Genomic DNA, 27,282 nt, shown 5'->3' with positions numbered 1-27,282 from the left:
GAAGGGGGGCAGGTACACGGGACACCAACGGGGGCGTCGGTTCAAGTCCAGCTGTCCCCTCTCTGCTGCGGTCTAGGGCGCGAAGACTCACTTGCCTTCTCTTCAACAGAGGTTACTTGGCAACACATATAAGCAGCAAGGTTGTGAGGTTGCCGGTTATTTATATAATCTTGGCACATAAGAAGTACTCAAAATGTAGTTACGTCCATTATGCTATTGGCCACGGCAAGTTAGTGGGCACTAGAGTTACAGACCAGGACCTGCCTCTAGTCAGTCTGTGAGCTATAGCCTGGGGTAAAGGAGAGGACCATTTTTAGAGGGGCTTGCCTGGAAACATGTCCCTACGGGCCCCCTCCTGGACCTGGGATGAGGCAGGAGAGTGAAGTAGGGTTCTTGGGCAAACAGATGAAGCACACCAGATTTCTGAATGCCAGACAAACATCCAAGAGATCAAAGGGTACAGGACCGATTGAGCAAGTACTGATTTATTACTTTAGGTTGTAGGCATTTATGAAACAAGAGAGATGCGCAGTGGGTTTCCAAGGCTTACCACTGCACAAGGTTAGCCGGGCGCCCCGGCCACGTGGGCTCTGGTGTCTCCACGGAAGCAGAGAAGGAGCATCGGTCCATTCAGAGAGCAAGATTCCTGCAGAGAGGACGACCGCGCTGGCCCTAAGTCAGGTTGCCTCTGCCTGCCCCCACCTCCAGCTCTGGCTCCCATACAGCTGGAGCCCACGTTCGGCAGCGGCACGAGCAGCTTTCCGGCGGCGAGGTGGTTCTCCCCTGGCGCGTCCCCTGGTCAGCCACCTTGACAGAAGAGGCCGAGGGAGACTTCGGCCAGCTCACCTCGGGGGTGCTGACTGCCGGACCCTGCCCCTGGGGGGTTTTGGGCTCTGCTTCCTCTTGCCCTGGGGGCCTGGGGACAACACTCTGGCTCTCTTCTTCATACCAGGCCTTCGAAATGCCTTCCTGCTGCTTGTGGGAAAAGCTGGCTTCTTGGAGGGGCCTTTCTGAGATGAGGCCCTGTCAGGGCTGGAGGCTAAAGTTGCACTGGATAATTTTCTAGCCGCTTTTTCCGACTGCTCCTTTAGCAAGTCCAAGACTGTCTCTGGGAAACAAGTATTTATTTAGTGAGAAACAGAAATCCTGGAAAGTAACCCTAAGGGAAACACCACCCAGGATACCTACGACTACAGGAGGGTTAATATAAATTCTTTTCGGGGCGCCTGTCTGGCTCAGGGGTAGGGTATGGGACTCTTGATCTTGGGGTTATAAGCTCAAGCCTCGTGACTGGCCTTGATCTAAATATAATTACTTTTTTAAGAGGGTCACTCCAGTGACCCATGGCTCTGGAACAGTTAGTTTCCCTCCTCTATCAGCCCTTCCTGAATCCCCACCCTGCCTCTGCTCACTCTAGAGGCCCCTCGGTCCCCTGGGCATCCTTCTCTACCAGAGCCTCGGTGCTATATTTTTTTCTTCATTTGCCTGCACTACATCTGACTCTGAGCTCCTACAGGTCAGGTTCACTCCTATAGCCCCAGGGATTAGCACAGTGACCCCTGCAAACTCAGGGCTAAATGAACAGTGCTCAGTGAAGAACTGATGGATGGGCAGAGGACAACGGGTCTCTGCAGAAGTACATGTGCACACTCCGGTATACGGAGATGTACAGACCGAGCCACAGTTACAGTCCTCATCCAGAGCATAAGACTTCGGCAGGAAACAGAGCTCCCACCATGGGAGGACTGGAGCATGTCTGCAGAGGGCACCGTGCCAGCGCCTCGATGCCAGGGCCTGAGCCTGAACCCGAGACAGAGACAGACTCACGGGCGAGCGGCCTGAACTGGACCCGCTTGCTCTTGGTTTTCACCGACACTGGCTTGTACTTGCACTTGCCGGGGGGTGCTCGCCTAAAAATAGAGAGAAAAAGTGAGGACGCAAGATTCTGAGGATGGGACCAGGAAGTCAAGGTCACCCATTTGCAAGAATTGGATTCAGCTCTCCTTTATCCATGGGGACGAGAGAGATGGGAGTAGGAAATAGGAGGAGAAAGAACAGGGACACTACAGGCTCTTGGGACAGACTGTAGTGAGGGGGTCAGGGGCACGGGCGTGATGACAGAATTGGGTTCAAACTCTGGGGACCACGGGCAAGTAAACCTTGCTAAGCATCAATTTCCACATCGATAAAATAGAAAAAGTAATTGTACCCATGCTTGCAGGAATAAATAAGAGCTGTGAGGGGCGCCTGGCTGGCTCAGTCGGTTGAGTGGCCAACTCTTGATTTCAGCTCAGGTCATGATCTCAGGGTCCTAGGATCAAGCCCCACATCAGGCTCACTGCTCAGCGGGGAGTCTGCTCCAGGATTCTCTCGCTCCCTCTCCCTCTGCCCCTCCCCCCACACACAAGCATGCGCACTCTCTCTCTCTCAAATAAATGAATCTTTAAAAAAAATTAAGATAAAAATAAGGGCTGTGTACTTCGCATACCATAAGCGACTGATAAGTCACTTTTAAAATCATTTTTTAAGGAGATTTAACCTCGTTTTTCAGAGCAGACGTGGAACTTTCCAGCCAGTCCCCACTGCCTCCTTCTCTGTCTTCCTTGCTCCAGCTCTGTCTCTCCTTCCTATCGCCCTCATTCCAGGTGGAAAAAAAAGTAATTTTCTTTATTTAACAGACACCTTGTGCTTAGGCTCTGCACAAATGCTTCATAAATATAACTCACTGAAACCTCATCATAACCCCACGATCCCCATTTTACAGAGGGGAAACTGAGGCACACAAAGATTAAGACACAGATGCAAGGTCACACAGCTAGTCGGTAGCAAAGTCAAGTTTCAAACCCAGGCTCCAGGGTCTATAACTCTCAAGGAAGGGCAAGAAGAAAAGATGGAAGGAAGGAAAAAAAGAGAAAAAAGTCACACGGAAATAAATCATTTGCTGCTCAGAAAGTTGTCATAGGTGCAAGACAGGCTGACTAAGTAAGCAGAGCAGAATCTGGATCCACTGCTGGAGAAGCTTTGAAAGTCTGTCCAACTCCACATGGCGACGGCCGAAGTGAATGAGAGATGCTAAAATGACTCTGATCCTCGGTGTCCCTACCCGGGGCCCCGTCTTGCTAGCTGTCCCTTGGGCAAGGACGTTCACTTGGCCAAGCTCAGCTAGCTTCCTTGTAGAGTGACAGGTGTGAGCCTGTCTCCCTGGGATTCCGTCAGCACTAAATGAGAGCCCACCTGCTCAGCACCCAGCACAGTGCCTGGCCCACAGCAACAACTCAGTGAATGTCAACCTGAGAGACAGGTGAGCCAAGAGGGATGTATTCCATGTGGACAGGGTTTACAGTTGTTTTATGGCTGCTGTTATGATAGTGGGGAGCTTGATTATCCCCTAGCCAAACGAGGACACTGTCAAAGGAAAGACAAAGTGATTCACACAGGAAACCTCTGAGTGGAAAGAGCAGAACTCCAACCCAGCCATTATCTGCCACGTGAGGCACTCGAACTGGGTGCTGGGTTTGCTCCCCCCAAGCACGGGAAATATGCAGACCCAGCAGTGAAGCAGCCCACCACCTAATTCGGCCCTTAGCAATCCTGCAGGTGCCATTTGGAAAGCACTCCAGGCACAGCCTCAGGGACTGAGCTTCTTCCAGGAACTCCCGAGAACACAGAAACCGAGAGCCTGCTGCCAAATGGAGCCGCGCAGGGCCTGGTTCCTGAGCCCCAATCTACACACAGCTGCCGAATGTCGTCTGAGCACCATCCCACATAGGAGCAATGTAGCCTCACAGAGAAGTTTTCCTCTGCGGGTCTGTCTTCAAACTGATTTGTGGGGCAGACTAGCTTGCTTTGGGGCAGAATCCTATGATAAATCCATGCACTGCCCCAGGCCCTCAGGCTAGATACGTGGCATCACCTCCCAGGACGGTACAAACCACACGCTTGACACCCTCAGATGGGAGCTGTCCTGTGTCCTTTGGGCAGTTGGTTAGCCTCTGAAAGAGGTCAGCAAAAGAGCAGAAGTAAACAGTACAGAATCCACCCAGTGAATAAATATTGCCACTGAATTCCAGAAAGGGTCAGGTGGAGACACTAAGAAATCAGTTTAAGGGGCACCTGGGTGGCTCAGCTGGTTAAGCGACTGCCTTCCGCTTGGGTCGTGATCCTGGAGTCCTGGGATCGAGTCCCGCATTGGGCTCCCTACTCGGTGGGGAGTCTGCCTCTGACCTTCCCTCATCTTGTGCTCTCTCTCACTCTCTCTCTCTCAAACAACTAAAATTAAAAAATATATATATTTTTAAAAAAAAGAAATCGGTTTAAGATATTTACCTAGACCCTCTTACACTGTTGGTGGGAATGCAAGCTGGTGCAGGCACTCTGGAAAACAGTATGGAGGATCCTCAAGACGTTACCATATGATCCAGCAATTGCACTACTGGGTATTTACCCCAAAGATACAAATGTAGGGATCCGAAAGGGCACCTACACCCCGATGTTTATAGCAGCAATGTCCACAATAGCCGAACTATGGGTAGAGCCCAGATGTCCATCGACAGATGAATGGATAAAGAAGATGTGGTGTATATATACAGGAATATTACTCAGACATCAAAAAAAAAAAAAAATGAGATCTTGCCATTTGCAACGACGTGGATGGAACTAGAGGGTATTATGCTAAGCGAAATAAGTCAATCAGAGAAAGACAATTATCATATGATTTCACTCATGTGGAATCTAAGAAACAAAACAGGAGCATTGGGGAAGAGAGGGGAAAATAAAACAGGACGAAATCAGAGAGGAAGACAAACCTTAAGAGACTCTTAACTCTGGGAAACAAACCGAGGGATACTAGAGGTGAAGTGGGTGGGGGGATGGGGTAACTGAGTGATGGGCATTAAGGAGGGCACGTGATGTAATGAGCACTGGGTGTTATGTAAGACTGCTGAATCACTGAACTCCACCTCTGAAATTTATAATATATTATGTGTTAATTAATTGAATTTAAATTAAAAATGTTTTAAAAATTAAAAAATAAATAAATTGTCCCAGATTTGGCCAGTAGGAGCCCTTCAAAGGTAGCTCCTGCAGGAAAAAATCATCATCATCATCATAATAATATAAATAAATAAATAAGATATTTGCCTAGGACCTTGAGACCTCAACCAAACCCAGGGGAGATGGCAACAGTACTTACTCAGGTGGTCAGACTATATACCCATTGTCAGATGATCCCAGGCAGAAGTTTCCAGAAGCATAAAAAAATAAAACAGGAGCCACAAGTCTAGACTAGTCATCCAAGAAAGGCTCAAGAGCCTCATTTCCCACCACAGAGAGACCGGTTCCCAAATGTTTCGTAATTCCTAGACACATTGCCCTACATTTATTTGCCCCATCTGCTTTTTATCTAAAGCAAAGATTTGCTTCATTGATAATTTCTGGTAATTTCTGGGGAGTCAGGGCTGTTTTTATGATCTGCCATGAAGATAAGGGCTGATATGGATGCACCTAAGAAGAAAATGAGACCAAAACTCACCTTGATGGGTCAACAAATTTGTAAATTGATCCACGTGGTGCATAGGCGCTGGGGTAGGTGGTGGCCAGGAAATAGAGCTCCCCTGAGGAAACAGGGACAGGTGATCAATAGCACGGCTGAGACAGAGCTGGATGCACAGAAAACCCTCGACATGGGGTTAGAACCCTGAAATGCAGCGAGCCCCAGGAAGGGAACCCCAGGAAAGGAACCCTGGAACCCTGGCTGACAGCTTGGCCTTCACTGGACTGTGAGCTCATTAAGAAGAAAGCCCTTCCCTGACCCCCAAAGAATAGCTCAGAGTGCACCCCAACAGACGTGCGTTTCTATTTACATTCAATGAACCAAACCAGCTTCATCTCTCTGCTCTCAGAAACTTCGCCTTAACGATTTACCATGTCCTTCCCCACCTCTTTACTACTAATAAGAATTCTCTGAGAAACCCTGAAATAGCCATCTACCGGTTAAGGACAATTTCTCCATCACTTTTTTTTTTAAGATTTTATTTAATTATTTGAGAGAGAGAGAGAGAGAGCGAGCACGTGCTCGCACTCGAGCGGCGGGGAGAAGCAGAGGGAGAGGGAGAAGCAGACTCCCCCGCTGAGCGGGGAACCCGACGTGGGGCTCGATCCCAGGACGCTGGGATCGTGACCGGAGCTGAAGGCAGACGTTTAACAACGCCCTATCCGGCACTTTCTGTTGCCCCTTCTTGAGTCCACTGGCACCAATCCCCGCTGCCCCCACCTCACTTCTCCCTCCATTTGCACCTTCCTTCCTTGGTCCTTGGGTCCCTTGCTTTCCCTGGCCCTCCCACTCTTCAGGCTCTCCTCCTGGCCTTCTCCACACCTCCCAGAAACCACCTCTACCCACGGTCTCCTCCACCTCCTCCCACTTCCCCGTTTGAATGCTCTCTGCTCACGGTCACTACCTCATTCCACCTCTTCTCACGGTTACCTGTGAGAGACAGGACAGGAAGGGTTGACAAGCCCAACTTCGGACCTGGATCAGCTGACCTGGAATCCTGACAACACCAGTTGCAAGCTGTGTTGTCTCGGGCAACCTCTCAACCTGTGTAACCCTAACGTTATTTATTAATCATCTGTCAAATGGGACTCATAATACCTCACACGATTATTAGGGATTAAATTAGAAAGTGATGGGGCACCTGGGTGGCTCAGTCAGTTAAGTGTCCAACTCTTGGTTTCGGCTCAGGTCAGGATCTCGGGGTCCTGAGATCGAGCCCCGCGTCGGGCTCCACACTCAACGGCGAGTCTAATTAAGGATTCTCTCCCTCCCTCTCCCTCTGCTCCTCCCCCACATCTCTCAAATAAATAAATGTTTTGTTTCATTTTAAGATTTTATTTATTTATTTGATAGAGAGAGAGCAGGAGAGCACAAGCAGGGGGAGCGACCAACAGAGAGGGAGGAGAAGCAGGCTCCCCGCCGAGCAGGGAGCCCAACGTGGGGCTCAATCCCAGAACCCTGGGATCATGACCAACTGAGCCACCCAGTTGCCCCTAAATAAATGTTCAAAAAAATTAGAAAGTGATGATCAGCCATTACTCTTACCTTCTTATCTCTTTACACCTTCTAACATTTGTGCCACTGCACTGAACTGAGCTCGCTTGTTGTATGCTCTCTCTCAACCTCATGGAAGTAAATGTCTACTAAACTGCTAATCTAAAAAAGCCTAGAACTTCAGACAGCTCTGAGTTTTTTCCACAACCTTCTTCCTTGAATTCATGGAGGACAGTAACCAATGTTTGTCTCGTGCCGAATGTGAGGCCTCCGGTCTTCATGGAGCCCCCACGCACAGCCGCCTAATAAACTCTGGATTTTGTGTACTCAACAACTGTATTGTCATCTTGCCCTGTAAGGGGTCCGAGACATTAGGACGCACCCCACCCTAGAGCCAGTCTGCCTCCTCTGACTGGAAAGGCCAGGCACTGTCCGTTAGATAAAACGAGGGGTCCACCAAGTTTCTGCACGTACACGGGGTGCCATCATGCAGGAGCCCCTCTAGACCATGAAAATAATTCCCGCTCTAATTGAAAACCCCACATGTGGCATAGTCCCTACACAACACCAGTTTATGTATATTATACATCTTAAATATGCCATAGACTTCCCACTGTATTTTTAGGGGAAAACGATGCTAGAAGCAAATTTCATCTGTCATGCCCAACTGACAATTTTAAAAATATATTTTAGGACCAAAAAAGACTACCCAAAAAACTGTAATATGCCATGTAAAACAAAATGCATGCGATGTAAATTTTGTGCAAACATTAGTACTTTAACCAGCCCTCTAGAGAATGTGCCTGATTCAGAAATCCAACCCATCAGGACCCACCCAGCAATGGTAGCCCCACGCCCGCCCCTCCCCCCAAAGTCACTTATTTATGCCAGCTCTCAGCTAGAAAACCCTGGAAGTATACCACAGCAGTACTGGAGGTTCAACCAAAAATGATATGTCTACAGCTGATGACTGATAATAAAATAATGAAATACTCAGATTTAAAAATATGTCCATAAGTGGGAAAGGCTAAGATGTGAGCAGAAAATCCGAATCACTCCGTGCAAACACACAAGAGCAAACAACTCGGGAAGAAAATAACTTGCCTTGGGACGCCCGGGTGGCTCAGTCAGTTGAGCTTCTGCTTCAGCTCAGGTCATGATCCTGGGGTCCTGGGATGGAGCTTCTCCCTCTCCCACTCTCTCCCACTCCCCCTGCTTGTGCTCTCTGTCGCTGTCTCTCTCTCTCTCCCAAATAAATAAACAAAATCTTTAAAAAAGAAAGAAGGAAGGAAGGAAGAAAATAACTTGCCTTGAAACAGCTTTCCTGGCCTTAGGGCGATTTGGGGCAAAGTTTGGCTTGGGAACACCCTGGCAAGTCCACTCGATAAAATTTAGCCAAGGACACTTAGTTTTTGTTGGCCAGATGTACTGACTGGTATTTAAAAGCTGCCTGTTTTCTCCTCCGAGTAGCCTCACAGGCACGGCAAACCAAACCACCCAAGTCAGGGTTTCGGAGGCCTTCTGAGGAGCAAGCTGCAGAAGACAGAGCAGCCCAGGATCCCAGGGCAGACCCGCCTCTGGGGCTCCAGCCTTCGGGGAGAGCGAGCCCCAGCCCTGAGGACTCCAGCCTCCCTGGGGCACCAGCCTAGAGGGGCTCCGCCAGGGCAGAGACCCCACCAGGCCTGTGGCTTCCACATCATCCTCCTTCCATGGAGCATCATCCTGCCAGCCTGTGGTTTCTCTCCTTTTTTATACATTTGGCCTTCCAGTTTGGAACACACTTAGACTTTCTCTATTAAGAATGCTTGAATTCTCTAAAACAGCCTGTGAGCCTCTAAAATATTCATCTCAAACTATAAGCTAGGAAAAGGTCTAGGAGCTGACTCGATTTCTGTATGACTTGCTCAAGTGAAGGTCTGGCACGGCCACCCCATGACTCACAGCAGAAAGAAACCCAGTTTGAGGAAACTTTCAAGGCTCTGGTTCACACTCACAGAGAAGCCCAGGTCTGGAAGGGCCCTGAGAGTCCATTTTATTCCCTTCTGAGACTCCAAGCATGGCTAGATGCAGTGCCAAATACCAAAGAGATCACAGGCCCTGTCCTCCTCACAAAGTAAAATTCTATCTTTCAAAATGTAACATAACTTACGTAAAGCTGAAATTAAAACTCCATTTTCTGATTACAGAATTTGAGGCAATTTAGGGGCGCCTGGGTGGCTCAGATGGTTGAGCGTCTGCCTTCGGCTCAGGTCATGATCCCAGGGTCCTGGGATCGACTCCCGCATCGGGCTCTCTGCTCCTTGGAAGCCTGCTTCTCCCTCTGCCTCTCTCTCTCTCTCTCTCTTTCTCATGAATAAATAAATAAAATATTTAAAAAAAAGAATTTGAGGCAATTTAGTAGAGTGGAGTCTCTGTCTCTCTACGTGCACACATGCTTTGCTTTGCTGATGCCCTTAATAAATACCTCATCTGTCTAGCGAATAGCCTCCTACCGAGCTGTCTACCCTTTTACTAAGATCTGTCAGGAAGGAAATTCTCCCTGGATCACTCACAGCACTTACCTCACAGACTCCTCGTAGGCTCGGGAAGGAGAACAGGCCAGTCAGGGGCTGATCACCAGGGGTTCTCCCTCCCAGGCAGCACCAGGAGGATAAACACCAGCGTCCACCCACCACGTCTGCCCCACTACTGGCCCTGTCCACCTCCCTGTGATGGCAGATGAGAATCAAATCAGGGAGGAGGACATGAAATCTCCTTCGTGGTCAAAAGACCGAAAGACCAAAGTGTAAACCCTGATTTGCCCCCCACACAGTGAGGTGTGGGCCTCAACCAAGAAGAGGTAGGTTGGCATATTCGATCTGTTGCCTCACTGGCAATATAAGCATAATTATTACATCATGCGGGTGTTGTAATTATTAAATAACATAAAAAAATGTAAAGCGCTTAGAACAGTATCCAGTACATTATAAAAGTTGACTATGGGGCGCCTGGGTGGCTTAGTCAGTTAGGCGTCCGACTCTTGATTTTAGCTCAGGTCATGATCTCAGGGTCGTGGGACTGGACCCCGAGTTGAACTCCATGCTGAGTGCGGAGCCTGCTTAAGATTGTCTCTCTCTCTCCCCTCTCCCTCTACCCCTCCCCCCACTGCACATTTTCCCTCTCTCTCTCTAAAAAAAAAAAGAAAAGTTGACTAAATGGTAGCGAAAACAGAAGTGTAGTTTCTCTTTAAATAATAATAATAACAGTAGTAATAATGATTATAACAAATGTTTAGTTCATGATGCCTGCGATGATTTAAGTTCCAATAAGGAGAAACAGAATAACCCTGTATATTTGTCACCTGCTTCATCTTCAGCAAAAGAGATGATAAATTTGCTGTAGGTGCTGATCAGCCCTGGGAAGGCACAGAACGCAGTGTTGCCCAGGCAAATGTCCTGTTTCTTCCATTTCTTGGTTTTTCTATCTTCCTGCAAAGCCATAAGTCGACTAGATAAAAAATAAAACCTTTATTACAGGAATCCATATTTTCACCCTGCAGGATATTTTTCATCCTCCCTTAGGAGATCAGCACCTAGCCTCTCCCAGGAATCAAAAAGCTGCTTCAGAGATACCTCAGTCACCTGCTGGCCCTAGATGGAGAAGCTCATCTTCTATTATAGGAGGAGTCTGGTGCACTATGAAGGTTGCACCACTACAGAAGACTATTCTAGTTTCTATTAGTTTGTGACCTTTGGCTCAGTGCTTAACTGGCTACACCTCAGTTCCCTCATCTGTAAAATGAATTTACCATGGACAAAAGTTGCAAAGGTTAAGTAAGATAATATACATGAATAGCTCCCCGGTGTGCCTGGCACATATAGTAAGGGCTATACGTAGCTATTTTTGTTATAATTATGTCTATGTAGTAGCAGGTCGATGCTTCATAACCCTTTGTCATCTGTCTGACCTAAAAGCAGGTTTTTAAAACAAAAAGAAAAGGAAGATGGGTCAACTAGTGTGTCATATGAAATCTTTTTTTTCACGTGAAACATTTTATAGAAACAGAGATGCCCAATCCCAGTGATTTTGGTGCATGTGTTTTGACTAAGAATCACTGAATATCAACCAAGTGATATGTAAGGAGATGGAACTGTGGGTGGGAATTGTGGGAAAAACAAAGAACAATTAAATCCCAAAGATCTAACGAGTGATGATAAAGGAACTGACCAATTACTAGCTCTACCCTGTCTCTGAAACCAAGAATTGCAGTATGAAAATATTACTACCCTTTTTAACAAAAATGGGGTAATGGGAGCCAGATTTACCCACATACCTTAAACAGTCAAAAACCTAGACAAAATAGAATGATAATTTTTATTTTTTATTTTTTTAAAGGTTTTATGCAACTAATTTTTTTTTTAAGATTTTATTTATTTATTCATGAGAGACACAGAGAGAGAGAGAGCGAGAGAGAGGCAGAGGGAGAAGCAGGCTCCCAAGGAGCAGGGAGCCCGATGCGGGACTCGATCCCAGGACTCTGGGATCATGACCTGAGCCGAAGGCAGACGCTTAACCATCTGAGCCACCCAGGCGCCCAGAATGATAATTTTTAAAAGACACTGGAAATCAGACAATGAAGGACTACATTCCTTAAGAGATGGGAAACAAACAAGGTAAGCCCTAAAATTGTCCCAGCTTACTGCCTTGAGAAAGCTTCCAGCACGAGGAAGGAAAACACAGGCAGAGCCAGCAGACTCCTTAAGGTGAAAAGACAGAGATGAGAGTCAGGAAGACCTATGCAGAACAGTCTACAGGACAGATACTGGAGAGAAGAGGGGGTGCAGAGAATAGGCCCCAGAGATCAGCAACGTGTCTCCTTTGAATATCCATTAACAGCACATACATGTGAGGAAAACTTCCTAAATCAGAGGAAAGAATTAGAAAGAAAAGTACTTAGCACTTACTCAGGGTAAGGCGGAGTGTAAGTATAATTCACAGAGCATTAGGAAGAGTTTCTAGCAAAGTCCTACCTCAATACTGAGGAATCGATAGTCTAGAATAAGCACCACATTGGTCCTACATGACAAATATTAACAGCAAGACCTGAAAGAATCAAACTATTTCCAAGTAACTTATTTAGAGAGATACAACAATATTCAGCACCCACAGTGTTAAATTTACAATGTCTGGCATCCAGTAAAAAATTACAAGGCAGTAAAGAAGAAGGAAAATACAAACGAATATAGAGAGAAACAATAATAAAGAGAAAAATCAATCAAAACTGACAAAGAAATGAAGGATGTTCACTTCAGCAAAGAACATTAAAACAGTGACTTTTTACTGATTCCATATGTTCAAAAAGCTAAGTAGACACATGGGAAAGATACGAAAGACCCCAATAAGGTTTCTAGAGATGAAAAATACAGTGCTTGAGATTTAGAAACAAACACTAAATGGAATAAATGGCACATTAGACATTGCAGAAGAAAAGATTCATGAATTGAAGACATAGCAATAGGAACTACCCAAAATTTAAAACACAGAGAAATAAAACTTAAACACGAATAAATCATCAGTGAGCTGCAGGAAACTTTAAGCAGCCTAATACACACATAATTCAAGTATCCAAACGAGAAGAAAAAAGAAGGTGGGGAAACAAAAACTATTTGAAAAAAATTACAGCCAAAATTTTTCCAGATTTGATGTAAGCTATAAACTCACAAATCCAACTAATGCAACCAAATCCAAGCACAAGAAATATGAATAAAACTACACCAATATATATCATAATGAAATTGTACAAAACCAATGATAAAATCTCAAAAGCTGCCAGAGAAAACATGACATGTTAAATATGGAGGAACAAATATAAGGATGACAGATTTCTCATTGGAATTAAGGCCAAGCAGAAGATAATGGGCAACACTTTAAAGAATTAAAGAAAGAATATGTCAACATAGACTTCTACATTTAGCAAAAATATTTTTCAAAAAGGAAGGGGGAAAAAAGACAGCAAAAGCAGAAAGAATTCATCACCAATGGACCCATTTTTCAAAAAATGTTAAAGGAACTTCTTCAAGCATTAAAAAAATGACATCCCCAGGGCGCCTGGGTGGCTCAGTTGGTTAAGCAACTGCCTTCAGCTCAGGTCATGATCCCGGAGTCCCAGGATCGAGTCCCATATCGGGCTCCCTGCTCAGCGGGGAGTCTGCTTCTCCCTCTGACCCTCTTCCCTCTTGTGCTCTCTGTCTCTTATTCTCTCTCTCTCAAATAAATAAATAAAATCTTAAAAAAAAAAAAAATGACATCCCCAGAAGGAAATATGTACAAATTCATGAGGAGTATTGAAAATGGTAACTATATTTGTTTCTTACCACCACTGTAATACATCACCACAACCTGGTGGCTTAAAGCAACCCACACTTATTCTCTTACAGTTTTAGAGGCCAACATCCTGAAATGGATTCCACTGGGCCAAAATCAAGGTGTTGGCAGGGCTGTGCTCCCTTCAGAGGCTCTACAGGAAAATCAATTAGCTTGCCTTTTCCAGCTTCCAATGGCTGTCCTCAAATCTTGACTCATGGGCTCATCACACTGCTTCTGTTGTTACACTGACTTCTGTCTCTTCTGTCTTCAAATTTCCCTTTACCTCCTTCTTCCAATAATACATTTAGGACCCACCTAGATAATCCAGGGTAATCTTCCAAATCAAATACAGTCTCTTTGTGACCACAATCAAACTAAATTATAAATCAATAGCACAAAGACCTCAGGAAAACTTCAGATATTTGGAAATTAACATACTTCAAACTAACTTGTGAGAAGATAAGTCAAAGGGAAATTAGGAAATATTTTTAACTGAATGAAAATGAAAATGCAATATATCAAAATTGATGGGATGACATTAAAGCAGGACTTGAGGGGAAATTTAGAGCACTAAACATATGTATTAGAAAAAATGATAGTCTCAAGGCACCTGGATGGCTCAGTTGGTTGGGCATCCAATTCTTGCTTTCAGCTCAGGTCATGATCTTCTAAGTTGTGGGATCAAGGTCAGACTCCACAGGGAGTCTGCTTAAAAGATTCTCTTCCGCTGCCCCTCCCCCAACTCCCACTTGCTCACTCTCTCTAAAATAAATAAATAAATCTTTAAAAAAAAAAAGTAAAGAAAAAGTGACAGTCTCAACTCAGTGACCTCAGTTTCTATCCTGAAGTGGCATAATGTTATTTGAATGTGGACTCATTAGTTGTAAATGTATATTGCAAACTCTAGGCAACCACTGAAAAAGAAAAAAAAGTATGATTGATGTGCTAAGAAAGGGGAGAAAATGGAACTCTATAGAATGCTCAGTTAAATCCACAAAAGGCAGAAAAAGAGTCAAAGACAAAAACAGAACGAAGAGGGGCGCCTGGGTGGCTCAGTTGGTTAAGCGACTGCCTTCGGCTCAGGTCATGATCCTGGAGTCCCAGGATCGAGTCCCATATCGGGCTCCCTGCTCAGCGGGGAGTCTGCTTCTCCCTCTGACCCTCTTCCCTCTCGTGCTTTCTATCTCTCATTCTCTCTCTGAAATAAATAAATAAAATCTTAAAAAAAAAAACAGAACGAAGAACAAGAGCAACAAAGAGAAAGCAGTAATAAATATGGTAGATATTAATCCAACTGTGTCCATAACCACTTTGAATGTTAATGGTCTAAATGCACCAATTAGAAGCCAGAAGAAATAATGGGGGTGCCAGAGTGGCTCAGTTGGTTAAGCCTCGACTGGTCTCAGGTCATGATCTCAGAGTCCTGAGATCGAGCCCCACGTCGGCCTAAACACAGCATCGAGTCTGCTTGTCCCTCTCCTTCTTCTCCTTCCCCTGCTCTCTCACTCTCTCTCTCTCTAATAAATGAATAAATAAAATCCTTAACAAAAAAAGAAGACAGAAGAAATCGCCAGACAAGACACAACTATACGTTGTCTACAAGACAACTTTAAACCTGGATGGCTTCACCTGGAAGAAACTTATAAAGAAATAATACCTATTTTACACAAATTCTTTCGGACAATTGAAGAAAAGGAGATACTCTCCAACTCATTCTATTAAAGCCTGCATTATCCTAGGGGCACCTGGGTGGCTCAGATGGTTAAGCATCTGCCTTCCACTCAGGTCATGATCCCAGGATCCTAGGATCGAGCCCCGCATCAGGCTCCCTGCTTGGCGGGGAGCCTGCTTCTCCCTCTCCCTCTACTGTTCCCCCTACTTGTGCTCTCTTGCTCTGTCAAATAAATAAATAAAATCTTAAAAAAATAAAATAAAGCCTGCATTATCCTGATGCCAAAATCTGGCAAAGATATTCCAAGAAAGAAATCCCTTTCATGAACACAGATGCAAAATTTTCCAACAACATGTTAGCAGATCCAATCCAACAATATATTAAAGGGAAAATACATCATGACCAAGTGGTATTTATTCCAGAAATGCAAGATTGCTTCAATGATAAAAAAAATCAATATAATTGACTATATTAAAAACTAAAAATGAGAAAACCACATGTTTCTCTCACTAGATGCACAGATGCATTTGACAAAACATAACATCCATACTCAATACAAACTCTCAGTGAACCAGGAATGGAAGGAAAACTTCTTCACCTGATAGAGGGCATATACAAATATCTACAACTGACATCATACTCATTGGTGAAAATGGAAGCCTTCTATCCAACATTGTACTGACGTTTAACATGAAGCAATAAGTCAAGAGAATAACAATAAAAGCTTTGCAATTCAAGAAAAAGTAAATGTATCTATATTCACAGACAAAATGGTCTTCTACATAGAAAATCCAACAGAATCTACACACACACACACACACACACACACACACACACTTAAATATATATAACAAATATATAATAAATATGTAGTAAAAAACTGTAAATAGCCAAAACAGGAGAATACATGAATAATTGGTGTTATATTCAAACACTTGAATATTACAAAGCAGTAAAAGAGAAAAACTGACACATGTGACAACAGTGATGAATTTCACTAATGTTATTGAATGAAAGAAGCCATATATGTACAAAAAAAGAATACATATGTATGATTCCATTTATATTAAGTTCCAGAAGCAAAATCAATGTGATGGGAGTGGTTACCTCTGGCTGATGTGCAGGCGTGTGAGTGTGAGAGAGAAAGGGGTGGTATTGACAGGCTAATAGGCAAGAAGAAACCTTCCAGAGTGATGGAAATGTTCTGCATCTTAACATAGTTACAAGTGTATATATTGTAAAACTTTATCCAACTGTGCTCTTAGAGACTGTATCTCACCACATGTAATTTATAACTCAATAAAAATGCTGAAATTAAAAAAAAGGAGACATAATCCTTTCTTACCCACTCATGAAGTCCCCAAAGATGTAGAGGCCATTGAGATTTGGGGATTCACACCCACGGTAGACATATCCTCCAGTGACTGACTTCCCCACTGCATGGCCATAAGCATAGATTGGCAGAATGTCACCTGTCCAGGAACAAAGAGTGTCATAGCTAAAAACTGAGACCTTCAGGCGCCTGGGTGGCTCAGTTGGTTAAGCATCTGACTCTTGATTTAGGTTCAGGTTATGATCTCGGGGTTGTGAGATCAAGCCCCCTATCAGACTACACTGAGCACGGAGCCTATTTGGGATTCCTTCTCCCTCTCCTGCTGCCCTCCACACACACCGCCCCCCTCGACACTGCTCATGCATGCACACACACTTTCTCTCTCTCTTTAAAAAAAAAAAAAAAAATTGAGAGCTTCAAGAAGGAAGATGGGGACTTTAAAATGTAGTTGCCTAACTGAGCGGAGAACGCTTTCTCTCTTGATCCAAATTTGGTAGGGCAAGCAGCCAAAAGAATCAGGTTTATTTTTCTCAACAGACCAACTACAGTATTTGTGAGCTTCCTATTTGCCTGGTCTCTGCAAGTAGAAAGGAAGCCAAAAATTCCCCCACCTGTGAGGCAGTGACCTGGGAATCCATACACCTAAGTTTATCCCCTAGGCTGACATGGCAGATACTCAGGCTTAAGGATTTAAAAAACTTGTGAGGGTCTCTAAGACTCCTTTGTAACTTAGAGAACCCAAAAAGATTAAGCACCGGTGATAAGATATGCCTAAAAAGCACATCTTTTTTTTTTTAAGATTTTATTTATTTATTTGACAGAGAGAGACACAGCGAGAGAGGGAACACAAGCAGGGGGAGTGGGAGAGGGAGAAGCAGGCTTCCTGCCGAGCACGGAGCCCGATGCGGGGCTCGATCCCATGGCCAGAGCCAAAGGCAGACGCTTAATGACTGAGCCACCCAGGCGACCCAGAAAAGCACATCTTGATTATTGACATTTAGGGTTTGTATATGGAATGTACCACCCGACTGCATATGGAATGTCATTTCAGCGGGCTGTGCCAAATGGGAATAAATTAAAAACATAGAGCCACCAATTTTCCTCTACTAGTGGTTCTCAAAATAGCATGCCTTTAAAAATCATGTGGGTAATTTATCTAAAGGATAGATTCCTCAGTCAACCCCAGTCCCTGAATCCACCCAAGATTCAAATGCATCAGGTCAACAAGCACTGCCCAGCGTGTTTCTGGTGCCAGTGGCCAGAGGGCTAACCTGAGAACACAATCCCACAGCACATAGAGGAAGACCCCGGAGCCACCTGCAGGGCAGAACACTCTCAGGTCGTATCCCCCACCTCCACCTCCAACCCCCTCAATTCACTCAAGAAATCACCCAGAGAACTTCTGACTTACCCAAGGAGGCATTGTGACAAAGCTTTCTGTCATAACATTCAAACCCTTCCTTGGCCCTCCAGCCATAGTTCCCGCCTTTCACAATGATGTCGACTTCTTCAAACCTATTTTGTCCCACGTCCCCACAGAATATCCGGCCTCGGCCCCGGCGTGTGACAGGGTCCCCTCGGTCCACGGCACAGCGCCACATGTTTCTGACCCCATAGGCGTAGACCGCAGGATGGGCCCCTGGCTCAGCCACAAACGGATTGTCCGGGGGCACTCGGTACCGCTTGCCGTCTGAGCCTGCCCCGTTCACATCGATCCTTAACACTTTCCCCAGCAGGGAACTTCTGAAAGAAAGAGGGCCAGGAAACAGGCGCAGGATAAGTACCCAGAAATGGGACTGCCAGTTCATTGGCTAGTTTTATATGTTTTTAATGTTTTCGCAGCCTCTTCATACTGTTTTCCAGAGCGGCTGCACTATTTTGCATTCCCACCAACAGTGTACAAAGTTCTCTGCATCTTCAGCAACACTTGCTGTCTTTTGTGTTTGGTTCTTTTGGGGGTTGGGGGGAGGTAGAGAGCCATCCTAATAGATAGGAGGTGATATCTCATTGCGGTTTTGATTTGCATTTCCTGACGATGAGAGACACTGAGCATCTTTTCATACACCTGTTGGACATTTGTGTACAAGATGAGTAAGTTCTAGAGATCTGCTGTACATTTGTCCCTATCATTAACGATACCGTATTTACACTTAAAATTTTTTTTACACTTACAATTTTTTTAAGAGGGTAGATTTGGTGTTAAGTATTCAAATTTTAAAACTAAATAAAATAAAAACTAACTAAAACTAAATAGAAGATAAAATAAAATGGCACCAGACCAGAGATTGCCCAGGAGGACCTACTGATGGTCAATGTCAAACAACTACTAAGAATCACATGGGAAGACATGATTTTTTACAGATATATACATATGTACACAAGATATATACATAAAGTCATGTCTATATGATATAGATAGACAGATAGGTATATAGATCTATGCAAAATGTTAAGACTTGCCAAGTTTTGGCTCAAGGAGAACTAGTAGGCAAAAGTTTGATGCGGTCCTGGCCCATAAGACCCTGAGCAAGCCAGTTGCAGCTTCAATTTTTAAAAAAATGTTTTTGATGAGATGGTTTCTCCCAGGTTTGGTTTAACCCTATGAATTTTTTTTTTTGAATATGAAACACTTCATGAATGTGTGCAATACCCTTGCAGAGAGACCATGCTAATCTCTGTAGCGTTCTGGTTTTAGTAATATGTGCTGCTGAAGCGGGCACTAATACTATTTATTTTAAAATTTTAAAAGGAGTTGGCTTCTTCTTCCTCATAGAGCACTGTGGTCACAGAAAAAGATCAGAGCTTTTAGCGAGGCTCTGCCAGTGACTGTGGCCTCTGGGCCTCAGTTTCCTCATTTGTAAAGCAGGAGAGATAAACATTACCTCGATGTGTGGTTGTGGTTGCAAGGCTTAAGTGAGTTACCTTGCGTGTAGCAGGTGAAGCAATTCACAACAGTAGGCATTTGACAAATGTTAGCTCTTGACTATTTTTTTTTAAGATTTATTTATTTATGGGCCCCTGGGTGGCTCAGTCGGTTAAGCGTCTGCCTTCAGCTCAGGTCATAATCCCAGGGTCCTGGGATCGAGTCCCACACTGGGCTCCTTGCTCAGCAGGGGGAGTCTGCTCCTCCCTCTACCCTTTCCCCCCTGCTCGTGATCTCTCTCACACACTCTCTGTCTCTCAAATAAATAAATAAAATCTTTAAAAAAAAAAAGACTTCTTTGAGAGAGAGAGAGTGGAGGAAGGGGCAGAGGAAGAGAGACAAGCAGGCTCCCCACCTGAGCCAAAATCAAGAGTCGGCCACTTAACCTACTGAGCCACCCAAGCGCCCGTTCGCTCTTGATTATTATAACTTCAATATTTTAATACCAGGGATAATGGCATTCAAGTGCTTGCTGGTACAAAGGGCAGAAGGATCATATGACTTTTATCTAGGTCAGCCCAGCCCTCACTGAGCTCTTGCACCAGCTTGCTCCGAGTTTGAATTTTGGTTCTGCCACTTACTTGCTGTGTGGCCCTAGACAAGTTACTTTACTTCTCTGCCTCTATCTTCCCATCAGTGAAAGGACCATCATAATACCTACACTTCACAGGAGTCGTCCATTCCGTAAGTATTTCTGAAGTGACTCCTACGCCAGGCACTATTCAAGGTGTTGGGGATACATCAATTAACAAACGGATAAAAATTCCTGCCCTCATGCGATGTTAGAATTACATTCTTGGGGTACCTGGGTGGCCCAGTCAGTGAAGTGTCCAACTCTTGGTTTCAGCTCAGATAGTGAGATCGAGCCCCACATCAGGCTCTACGCTCAGCACTAAGTCTGCTGGAGTTTCTCTCTCCCTCTGCCCCTCCTGCTTGTGCTCTCTCTCTCTCCCTCCCTCTCAAATAAGTAAATAAATAAATAGAATTACATTCTTAAAGATACACAAGGTATTCAGAACGATACCTGACACACAGTAAGCATTCAATACATATCACTTATTAACTAACCTTCTCACATGTCTCCAGGGTCTAGCACAGTGCCTGAAGCACTGTGTTCAAAAATATCGCTGAGTTGAATTGAAATGGGTAAAATCTTGGTGTGGGCAATAATGTCCCCCTAATATATATTGAACACTGAATTCGTGTCTCCGTAGCACTCTGAGAGTTACACTGAGCATCCGCAGTATTACTTACCAAAATACACTGTGCCTAAAATTTATAGGACAGAAAACCAAATGTTCCTCCCACTTGCCTCAACAGAGGGGGCTACATCTTGCAGTAAGTGATTTGGGTTTGACCCTCCAAAGACTCCATCTCAGCAAAAACATACCAAGGACTCACCCTAAAGGGACAGGGGCCCAGATCCACCCTGCTTACTTGTTCTGAGCATTTCCAAACTGGCCAAAGGGATCCCCAGCCTGCCCTCCGTCCCCAGTGAATATGTACATGCAGCCATCCACACCAAAAAGAAGTTGTCCACCATTATGATTTGAGGCTGGTTCTTCTATCTCCAAGATGACTCTGGAAGGAAAAGAAACCATGCATTAGGCTTTGATATAAGCTAAAACTGCATCCTCTTCAGACACCCAGACATGACTGGTCCAAGCCAGCCAAGACCTGCTTCGGAGTTCCCAAGAATCACAAAGCTTGGAGTGCTAAGACACCCCTTATTTCCCAGTATGGCTCCTTCATGAACCATTTTTCTTTCTTACCATGATTTCATGAGCCATAGACACAGCCAGGGTAACAATCACTCTTTTCTTGACCTTACTCTCTGCTCTACCAGAATTCTTAATCCCTTCCTTTGGGCAAGCCAGCAGGGATAAATCTATCAGTTAGTTCTCCATGATCTGTTCAATCCCCCAACCTGGCTATTTGGGAAAAGAGAGACAAGGCAGAAAGAACAAGAAGGAAAAAAGACAGAATGGTGGAGTGGAAAGACCATGAGCTTGGAGTGACAGAATTAAGTCCTTCATCAGACCATGCATCCACAGCTCTATGGCCTTGTGTCACAGCCTCCTGTGAGGATCATTCCCTTGTTCGAGGCCAAGGGCCTGGAATCCAATGGCCACATAATCAGAGGGCACTACTATATTTAATATATTGATATTATCTATAATCATTTCTCAAACCCTTGTGGCTGCTGGCCATTGCTTGCATTCTATGAAAACAACCAAGCATGGCTCTGATTAGGTAACTATAAGGTGATGGCTATACCTCATGAAGAACACCGACTCAAAAGTCTTAACTTGTCTGTCCTCATTATTCAACGATGACTCCTTGGTCAGTATTATAAGCTAGTGGCTCTAAAACCAGAAACGTTTCCCTTTATCATCTCAGAGGATGGACTGACATTATTTTGGAGCACAGTACAGAGTTGAGCATGTCTCACCTTTCTGATCTGGGGTCAGCTTTGTTGGGATCAGCCCGAGAAACCTTCATCTCACTAATCCGGATCTTTTCTACCTTCTTCTTGCCCAGACATGAATAATAAATATAGAACTTGCGGTTGCGGTGGAATCTGGGATGAAAAGCCAACCCCAAGAAGCCTCTCTCATCCCCTACCCAGGGAGTAGTCAACACGATATTCTTGAGGTCCAAAAAGGGTTGTTCCAGGCGACTCCCATCAGGCAGATAGACCCATACCACCCCCACCTGCTCGGCCACAAAGAAGCGATGGGTGCCGTCCCCAGCGTGGACCATGGAGACAGGGTTCTTCAACCCATTGGCCACCTCGGTCAGGCAGAGCTGCAGACAGCCCTGGTGGTCCTCGGCCACCACACCCAGGTTGCGGTTGAGATGGTCATTCCTCAGGACATTAGGGAAGCAATAGTCCTTGTCGGGAAGGTTGAGGAGGTGGCAGAAATGGGCGCCACCCTTTTCATGTGACCCCTGGAGGCGACGGTCATTGGTCAGTAGGGAGATGGCAGAGTGGCAGTTAGAATGGAATGCAGAGCAGTAGTCAGAGCAGAGGCCAGGAAGATTCCGGAGGGGCGTCTGAGGGTTCTCAGCATCGTAGAGATGAGCTGCATAGGGCGAGCACTCCTAGGAAAGAAAGGGAAGCTTGATTGGTAGTCAGACTGGCCACAGTGGGGCTGGTTCCAATTTTTGAGCACGCAGAAGGAAAAATGGTCTAGGAAAGAATCACAATCTGGAGTTTCTATGACCAACTACTGGTAAAGCTCTTTTCTGGGACCCCAATTTTCTAGCCAGTTAACGCTCTTGGAAGGCAAAAAGGGTGAGAAATCTTTCATGTTCACTATACCTTCTTTAGCATTTTAACTTAGTTCTTAACACTTAAACGATGAATTTTTTTTAAAGAGTACTAATTTCGGGGCACCTGGGGGGCTCAGCCGGTTAAACATCTGCCTTGGGCTCAGGTCATGATCCCAGGGTCCTGGGATCCAGCCCCACATCCAGCTCCTTGCTCAGCGGGGAGCCTGCTTCTCCCTCTCCCCCTGCCCCCACCCCACCCCCGCTCATGTGCTCGCTCTCTCTCATATAAATAAATAAAATCTTTAAAGAAAAAAAGAGTACTAATTTTTCCACCTTTCCCTTTATTATAAATGCTGTTATCTGTAAGATTGTATTTCTTTATCCAAATCTGAAGCAAAGTGGCAAGTTTCACATTTGTTTAATCTGGGTAATGGATACATGGTGTTAATTACTGAATTTTCTGTGCTTTTTGTATGTTTGAAATAGTTTACGATTAAAAATAAAACTACCAAACTGGACATGCGATGTATCACTCCCAGAGATTAGGCATCTAGTCATTTCTTCACTTACTTATTAAAAATATTAAAGTGCTAGGCGCCTGGGTGGGTCAGTTGGTTAAGCAACTGCCTTCAGCTCAGGTCATGATTCTGGAGTCCTGGGATCGAGTCCCACATCAGGCTCCCCACTCAGCGGGGGGTCTGCTTCTCCCTCTGACCCTCCCCCCCTCTCATGCTCTCTCTCTCCCATTCTCTCTCTCAGATAAATAAATAAAATCTTTAAAAAAAAATATTTAGGTGCTTCATATATACAAAGCACCATGCTGGGAGTTACACAAATTTGAACTGTGGCTATGGGGCCACACTGCTCTTTACACAAACACACAAGACCTGCGTGCCAAGTACCTGCTACTCGGGGCTCCCTAAAATATAGCATTTTTTTAGGAGGAAAACAGAATATTGTGGGCAGACAACCAGCTCCCAAAAGTAATGAAAGGTAACTGGGAGTTAAGTAAGAAAGGCCAGTTTAAAGGGCGCACTTCGGGGCCTTGCACAGAGCCCACTGGCCCAAGAACCCCTTCTGATCACTGACTGCTCTCCCAGCAGCCACCGGGGCCAGACCATCCAAGTTCACCTGTGTTCCCCGCCACCTAACGAAGGGACAGCAGCATTTCTCAGATGTGCTTGACTTCCCCGTTCACTCTTATTTTTTTAAATTTTATTTTATTATGTTAATCACCATACATGACATCATTAGTTTTTGATGTAGTGTTCCACAATTCATTGTTTTCGTGTAACACCCAGTGCTCCGTGCAGAACATGTCCTCCTTAATACCCATCACCAGGCTAACCCATCCCCCCACCCCCTCCCCTCTAGAACCCTCTCAGTTTGTTTCTCAGAGTCTATAGTCTCTCATAGTTCGTCTCCCCCTCCAATTCCCCCCTTCATTTTTCCCTTCCTACTATCTTCTTTTTTTTTTTTAACATGTAATGTATTATTTGTTTCAGAGGTACAGGTCTGTGATTCAACAGTCTTACACAATTCACAGCGCTCACCATAGCACATACCTTCCCCAATGTCTATCACCCAGCCACCCCATCCCTCCCACCCCCCACCACTCCAGCAACCCTCAGTTTGTTTCCTGAGATTAAGAATTCCTCATATCAGTGAGGTCATATGATACATGTCTTTCTCTGATTGACTTATTTCACTCAGCATAATACCCTCCAGTTCCATCCACGTCGTTGCAAATGGCAAGATCTCATTCCTTTTGATGGCTGCATAATATTCCATTGTGTATATATATATACACCACATGTTCTTAATCCATTCATCTGTTGATGGACATCTTGGCTCTTTCCACAGTTTGGCTATTGTGGACATTGCTGCTATAAACATTGGGGTGCATGTACCCCTTCAGATCACTACATTTGTATCTTTGGGGTAAATACCCAGTAGTGCAATTGCTGGATCGTATGGTAGCTCTATTTTCAACTGTTTGAGGAACCTCCATACTGTTTTCCAGAGTGGCTTCACCAGTTTGCATTCCCACCAACAGTGTAGGAGGGTTCCCCTTTCTCCACATCCCCGCCAACGTCTGTCGTTTCCTGACTTGTTAATTTTAGCCATTCTGACTGGTGTGAGGTGGTATCTCATTGAGTTCCCCATTCACTCTTACTTCAACCCTGATGGCAGGTTGCAGAGCAAGCTCCTGGCTACTGGAAAGAGGAGAAGAAACAGTCCTTCCAAAAGATTCAGTGTCTCTCCTTGGGTGGTACGTTTCAGTTCAGGAAACCTGTCAGAGCTGCTGACAAGAAGCAAAAGGAACTGCTCTGAGTCTGACCCCACTGGCCTGTCCACTCTGGAAGAGTGGAAAGAAGAGGGGAGACAGAAATCGGGACGAGATACCAGGGACCAGAGGGGGCCATGGAAATATAACCATCATGGCACAATCTTAGGCAGAAACTTAAGAGTCTGCACAGTTGCTTCAACTCAATTATCTTAGGATATCATTTCTCTATCTAAGGAAAATAAGGCCCAAGAAGAGTCTCCCCTGTGGTGTCAGACTCTGTTCTCTGCACCAAGGACAGGGAGCAAGATGCACCAGGGCTCTGTTCTAATGGGACATACGCTTGGCCTGGGTCAGAAAACCACAAAGTAAATGGGTCAGTGCTGCTGGGACTCAGTCTTGGCGAGATATGATCAAAAGGGCAGAAGACTTGGAGCCTAAGCTTCTAGATTTGTGCCCCAGCACTGTCTGACCTTAGACAAGTTCTTTAAATCTCCTGACTCCTTGGGGTACCTGGGTGGCTCAGTCGTTAAGCGTCTGCCTTCAGCTCCATCATGATCCCAGGGTCCTGGGATCGAGCCCCACATCGGGCTCCCTGCTCTGCGGGAAGCCTGCTTCTCCCTCTCCCACTCCCCCTGTTTGTGTTCCCTCTCTCTCTGTCAAATAAATAAATAAAATATTTAAAATAAATAAATAAATAAATAAAACTCCTGACTCCTCATCAGTAAAATCAGGATCCTAATAACTTCCTGCACAATCACTGCTGGGAATACACTACGTGTGTGTGGAAAGAAAGAGGAGGGGCTTGAGACTTTTAATAAATAGACTCATGTAGCTTATAGCTTATTCTGATTCCTCAAATCCCTAAAACAGGAGAGCTGCCTAATTTGGCTTTCAGAAACTTCTCCCAATAGGGAAAGTGGGAGGGAGGGGAGAGGGAAGGTGGAGACATTTTTACCAGGGGGCATCTCGGAAATTCGTAGTCTTAGTGTTGCTCAGAAGAGCCCAGCTCTGCCCTACGTGGTTATCCCAGAGTTAATTCTCCTGTTAGCAGCTGAGGGGTGGTGCCTGAGGTAGGCGAGTACAGCCCCGGGGAGATGGCACCCAGGTGGCTGGCTGCTGTGTGGGGATCTGCGGTGTGCCCTGCAGACGGGGAGATGGGGCGTCCAGTGCGCTTGGGAACGGCGGCAGCCCAAGGGCCCGGGAGCTGCGCTGACATGCCCAGGAGGGTCTCAGATCATAGGTCTGCCTGGACCTCCTGCCTCCTCACCCCCACAACCTCATTAGAGAACCCCTCCGCTTGGCAGCCTCTCTCAGTGGCTCTCCTCCAATGCGACTCTCCCCTGCACCCTGAACACCTCTTCCCGGAGTCGGTGATGGGGGATGCCTGCCAGGGATGTGGATTTTGGCCCTTGGAGAGCCAGGAGAAGCAGAACCTCTGTGAGTCATTGCCACCCAGCAGCTTGAAGCCCTTTCAGCCCAGCTCCAGAATGCTGGGGAGAGCCCCACCCCCACCCCCGCCACCACCATCATCACACCAGAGACTCCCCCGGCACCAAGGACCAGAAGAGGATGGGCCCCAGCAGGTGCCGCCACTCCCCCCAAGCCCTCGGTAACCACCACAGCTGCGCACAGCAGGGGGACCCCGACAACGCTGCTCTGAGAGCTCCGTGGAGGACACCCATCTCTGCCTTCTGCCTGAGAAAGAACAAGGACCAGCAGACCCCAGGGGGAGACCTTTGGGTCTCCCAGTGGAAACCAAACTCAGCACCCCCTCGCCTCCGTGTGCCCGTCCAGAGACCAGAGCTCTAAGGTGAGACAGCTGCCAGGGGAGCTTCTAAAGGGCCGGGTGCCCAAGGAACCCCCCACCTCCCGCCCCAGGACCCACGCCACCAAGCCCAGCACCCCGCACTTTGCTAAGCCGGGTCCCTCACTGCCCTGCAGGGTTACGCTCAAGCCTACCTGGCAGAGGATGTCCTTAATGTAGCCCCCACACAGCTCATGGCCCCCGAGGTCAAAGTAATCCATGATGTCCCTGTACCGAGCAGCGAGGCGGCGGTCCCTGTGCTGGTCACAGCAGCCGAAGGACTCATAGGCTGAGCAAAACTCGAGGTGCAGCGGGGGCTGGAAGGGGGGCCCGTAATCCAGGCACTGGGGGTGTCCCTGCAGCAAGCCCACCTGGCCCAACCAGAATGTGAGGCAGAGGTGGAAAATGCCAGAAGAGGTAGGGAGTCTGGGGGCCCAGCAACTGAGACCACCCCGGGGAATGGATGTCCTCAGCATTTTGGGCTCGGAAAGACTCAGGCTGCTGTGTTTGCTCAGGTTGGCTCCCCTGCTGTGCACTAGGTTCCCTCCCCGCCCCCACCCCACACTCTCTACCCCCAGGGTGTTTTCTTCCTTC

General features: G+C 46.0%; 1 protein-coding gene and 1 non-coding gene across 2 annotated transcripts; both read right to left on the bottom strand.

The window, feature by feature from the left end:
- Nucleotides 1-557: 557 nt before the first annotated feature.
- On the bottom strand, nt 558-27,164 carry HHIPL2 (HHIP like 2). Its single transcript, XM_028104770.2, is given in 9 exon segments — nt 558-1,108; nt 1,828-1,910; nt 5,531-5,612; nt 10,386-10,531; nt 16,408-16,534; nt 17,807-18,138; nt 20,756-20,899; nt 21,771-22,423; nt 26,844-27,164. Coding segments are annotated over 9 exon segments (2,319 nt in total). The 3' UTR covers nt 558-677.
- Nucleotides 19,011-19,115, bottom strand: LOC148162770 (U6 spliceosomal RNA). Its single transcript, XR_015766590.1, has one exon. It is a non-coding gene; the product is annotated as a U6 spliceosomal RNA (small nuclear RNA).
- Nucleotides 27,165-27,282: the final 118 nt, after the last annotated feature.

The sequence above is a fragment of the Eumetopias jubatus genome, unplaced genomic scaffold (assembly GCF_037043125.1).
Source record: "Eumetopias jubatus isolate StellerSeaLion01/CBP00866 unplaced genomic scaffold, mEumJub1_p1.0 scaffold_12, whole genome shotgun sequence".
In the NCBI taxonomy this organism is placed as follows: domain Eukaryota; kingdom Metazoa; phylum Chordata; class Mammalia; order Carnivora; family Otariidae; genus Eumetopias; species Eumetopias jubatus.
The sequence above is the reverse complement of the archived record's forward strand: the minus strand, read 5'-3'. Positions and strand labels throughout refer to the sequence as shown.